The sequence below is a fragment of the Gastrolobium bilobum genome, unplaced genomic scaffold (genome assembly GCF_033153095.1).
Source record: "Gastrolobium bilobum isolate Gb01-03AN ecotype WA unplaced genomic scaffold, APGP_CSIRO_Gbil_v1 utg2368, whole genome shotgun sequence".
NCBI lineage: Eukaryota > Viridiplantae > Streptophyta > Magnoliopsida > Fabales > Fabaceae > Gastrolobium > Gastrolobium bilobum.
Window position 1 is genome coordinate 436,274 of NW_026898232.1, and position 4,558 is coordinate 440,831.

General features: G+C 36.2%; 1 protein-coding gene across 1 annotated transcript; it reads left to right on the top strand.

Moving 5' to 3' along the window:
• The first annotated feature begins 445 nt into the window (after nt 1-445).
• Nucleotides 446-3,936, top strand: LOC133314075 (receptor like protein 27-like). Its single transcript, XM_061515515.1, has one exon. It carries the CDS (start codon nt 518-520, stop codon nt 3,650-3,652), a length of 3,135 nt encoding a protein of 1,044 aa, XP_061371499.1. The 5' UTR covers nt 446-517; the 3' UTR covers nt 3,653-3,936.
• Nucleotides 3,937-4,558: the final 622 nt, after the last annotated feature.

The following is a 4,558-nucleotide window of genomic DNA, read 5'->3' on the forward strand; positions in this document are numbered from 1 at the left end:
GGCAGATTGGTGTTATGTTTGTTGGGAAGGGTAAATTTTCGAAATAGTTTTGAATGAGGGGCAATTTGGTAATTAATTATTAATTAAGGGGCATAAGGGTCAAAAAGCCACAGTAGCCACTAAGAGCATGTGTAGATTAATTTATTCTAAAAAATCATTTATATTTTTTTTTTCAATTTCAGGAACGTAAAAATACTATTTTTCTCTTCTCTCTTGACCTGCCCACACGGATTTCACACATGAGAAGTCTTGCGACCCGGATGCGACTAATTTTTCCACAATTAATTTTGTTTCCGCGTGGATCACAACATACCATCTTTCAAAGCTTATTTTTGAGAGAAAAAAATAAAAATAAAAATAAAAATAGAACTTTGCATTTTGTTTTAAATTTGGCTATAAATAATCATAAGTTACGTAATTCCCACCCATTCCATTTGCACTTTCCTTTAGATAATCACAAATCGCAAACACTTTCCAGTGGAGTTAGAATTTCTGAATCAAACTGCAAAAGTCATCCATGGAGTGGTTCTCGTCGTTATTCCCTATTGTTGTGTGTTTTCAATTTTTGTTCTTTCATTTTCCATCCTTTTCGTCTTTTCCTTCTCATTCATTATGCTCTCCCGACCAGAGCTCTGCCTTGCTCCAATTCAAGAACTCCTTAACTGTTAATTCGAAGATAGAAACGTGGGAAAATGGGACAGATTGCTGCTTATGGGTTGGTGTCACGTGCGACACCATCTCTGGTCACGTGATTGGGCTCGACCTCAGCTACAGTGGGCTTCAAGGTATCATCCATCCTAACAGTTCCCTTTTTCGCCTTTCTCATCTCCAAACACTCAACCTCTCCTTCAATGATTTCTTCTCTCAATTTCCATCTCAGTTTGGAGGGTTTGTGAGTCTCATGCACCTCAACTTGTGTGGTTGTTTATTCAAAGGTGAAATTCCTTCCCAAATCTCACACCTTTCCAAATTAGAATCACTCGATCTCTTTGGAGGTTTTGAAGGTTATCATCTTTTAAAGTGGAAAGAAACCACTTGGAAGAGGCTGGTCCAAAATGCAACAAGGTTGAGGGAGCTTGTTTTGGATTTAACAGATATGTCTTTAATTAATCCAAGCTCATTGTCTCTGCTCTCCAATCTATCTTCCTCTTTGGTTACTCTTCATCTTTACCAAACTGGGTTAAGGGGAAAGTTGACAAATGACATTCTCTGTTTGCCAAATCTCCATGAGCTAAGTATGTCTTATAATGACGATCTTAAAGGCCAGCTTCCAAAATTGAGTTGTAGCACTTCTCTCAGTATCTTGGATCTTTCCGGATGTCAATTCCAAGGGCCAATCCCTCCATATTTCTCTAACCTCACACATCTTACTTATCTCAGTCTCTCAGGTAACAACCTTAACTCTTCAATACCATCCTCACTTTTTACCCTCCCACGTCTCACTCACTTGGATCTTAGCTATAATACCAATCTCAGCGGTCGAATCCCAAATGTGTTTCCTCGGGAAAACAAATTTCAAGAATTACTTTTGAGTGGTAACAATATAGGAGGTGAGCTGCCGTCATCACTTTCAAACCTTCAACATCTCACTTTCTTGGATCTTTCGTCCAATCAATTTAGCGGCCAAATCCCATATGTGTTTGGCGGGCTAACCAACTTTCAAGAATTAGATTTGAGTTATAACAATTTCGGAGGACAAATTCCATCTTCATTGTTTGACTTAACTCAACTTTTTTTCTTGGACTGTTCTCATAATAAATTAGAAGGCCCTCTGCCCAACAAAATAATTGGGCTTTCAAACCTAACTCGGTTAAGGTTAAATAACAACTTGCTAAATGGAACAATTCCTTCTTGGTGTTTATCTTTGCCGTCTTTGGTAGGTTTAGATTTATCAAATAATCAGTTTTCTGGGCATGTAAGTGCAATCTCATCACATTCCTTGGAGTCTCTATATTTGTGCAGAAACAAGCTACAAGGCAATATTCCTGAATCAATTTCCAATCTTGCAAACCTTACCGCCTTGTGTCTATCATCAAACAGGTTCAGTGGCCCTACCAATTTTCACCTCTTCTCCAAGCTTCAAAATCTGCAAAGTCTTCTTCTTTCGCAGAATAGTGAATTATCACTAAACTTCGAATCCAATGCCAATTACAGTTTCTCTCTCCTACAACATTTGGGGTTATCTTCTATCAATTTGACTGAATTTCCCAAATTAACTGGAAAATTCCCAAGTTTGCGTTTTCTCTACCTGTCCAATAACAAACTTAGCGGAAGAGTACCCAATTGGTTACATGATATGGATTCATTAGGTTTTTTGGATCTCTCTCAAAACCTGTTCACATCATCGATGGATCAAATCTCATGGAACTCCAACCTTGAATACCTTGATCTTAGTTTCAACTTACTGACTGGTGACATCTCTTCGTCATTTTGCAATGCAAGTGATATTGGGATTCTCAACTTGTCCCACAACAAGCTGACAGGTATCATTCCACAGTGCCTTGCCAACTTATCATCCCTTCAAGTTTTGGATCTACAAATGAACAAAATTTCTGGCACTTTGCCATGGACCTTTTCAACGTACAGGCTCAAAACACTGAATCTCAACGGCAACCAAATAGAAGGTATTTTGCCTAAATCTTTGTCCAACTGCACCCAACTGGAAGTTTTAAATCTTGGCAACAACCAAATAGAGGACACATTTCCCCATTGGCTTCAAACACTGCCAAATTTGAAATTATTAATTTTGCAAGCCAATAAGTTACACGGTCCCATTGCCAGTTTAAAGATAAAGCACATGTTTCCCAGTTTGATTATTTTTGATATCTCATCCAATAACTTCAGCGGACCAATACCAAAAGCCTACATAAAAAACTTTCAAGCCATGAAGAATGTCGTTCAACCTCAAGTCCATAGCAGTTTGCAATATGTGGAAACAGATCTTCGCTATTTTACTTACCCTGGTTCTGACAGTATAGTGTATACTGATTCTATGACTGAAACAATAAAAGAGAACAGTATGACACTAGTGAAAATCCCAACAATCCTCATCAATATTGATTTATCAGGAAACAAATTTGAAGGAGAGATTCCGAATGTTATTGAAGAGCTTCATGGACTCAAAGGGCTCAACCTTTCCCATAACAGACTGAATGGTTCTATTCCCAAATCCATGGGAAATTTGACAAACCTTGAATCATTGGATCTCTCTTCAAATATGCTCAGTCGTGGGATTCCTGCAGAATTAGTCAATCTCAACTTCCTTGAAGTGTTGAATCTTTCTCAAAACCATCTTGTGGGAGAAATACCTCGAGGAAAACAGTTCGATACATTTTCGAATGATTCCTATGAGGGAAACTTGGCCTTATGTGGATCTCCATTGTCAATAAATTGCAACAAGGACACTGAACAACATTCTCCACCTTCAGGGGCCTTTGAGAATGAAGAAAAGTTTGGATTTGGTTGGAAACCAGTGGCCATAGGATATGGATGTGGATTTGTATTTGGAGTGGGCTTGGGATGTTATCTGCTGTTAATAGGAAAGCCTCAATGGCTTGTGAGGATATTTGGAGTTCAACTTAATAAGAGGGTCAAAAGAAGGAGAAGGATGAGGACTCTTGCAAGAATGACTCAGTTAGTGCGGATGTCATAATCTCGTTGTGATTGTTATTATTATTTTCCTTTTATTTTAGCTTTACCTTATTTGAAAAATAAATTTGAGTGTCACAACTTTGTCACTCTTATTTGATGTAATTTGAGCTTGAGTTATAAGTTTGCAGTATTAATGTATTATGTTTTGTTTGAGTGAGCCAGCAATGTGTATTATTTAAAAAAATTGCAAGTCTGCTCTTGTATGTTTGTGGTTATTGTCGTACATATGTAAGTATGTTTATAAAATATTATATAAAGAAATCCGGTAAAGAGAGAGAGAGGGAGAGAGCCAATTTTTTAAAAGGGAGTCAATGAAAGTGTAATCACATTAATAACATACCCCCAATTTATTTGGGTGTGTAATGTAACATCTCAATTTTCGCTGATATTTAATTATCCGGGAATGAGCATCATTATACAAGTTATATAATGTTTAATTTTGGGCTCAAGAATAAAGTTATGTAGAGTAACTCAGATTTTTTTTATATAATGGTGGCATTATCATTTGAATTCATCACCTCATATAAATTTTTCAAATCCTTTATCACTAGTTCACTCCTAGTGACTTAAGTATTTGAAGAGTTATCCCAAGATAATTAGGAATTATGCTTTTATGAATAAACAAAAAATATTTTTATCTTGAAAATATTAATTTTTAAATTTAATAAAATTTAAATATACATCTATTAATTATTTTGACTTTTAAGATTTAAAATTATATGTTGTTATCTTGTTTTTTGTATTGGAATGATTCACTGTACTAACCTTTCATCAATACAATGGTAGGAAAACTACCTATCACTCTCAACACTAATCCATGGACATAAAGATTGAATTTGAATCTACAAATCGTATGCCTAAATTGTATAATTTGCACTCATACCCTCTCCCCAAAAGAAAATGAATG

Excerpts from the sequence above, each read along its gene's own strand:
- LOC133314075 (XM_061515515.1), top strand. The coding sequence starts at position 518 with ATGGAGTGGTTCTCGTCGTTATTCCCTATTGTTGTGTGTTTTCAATTT.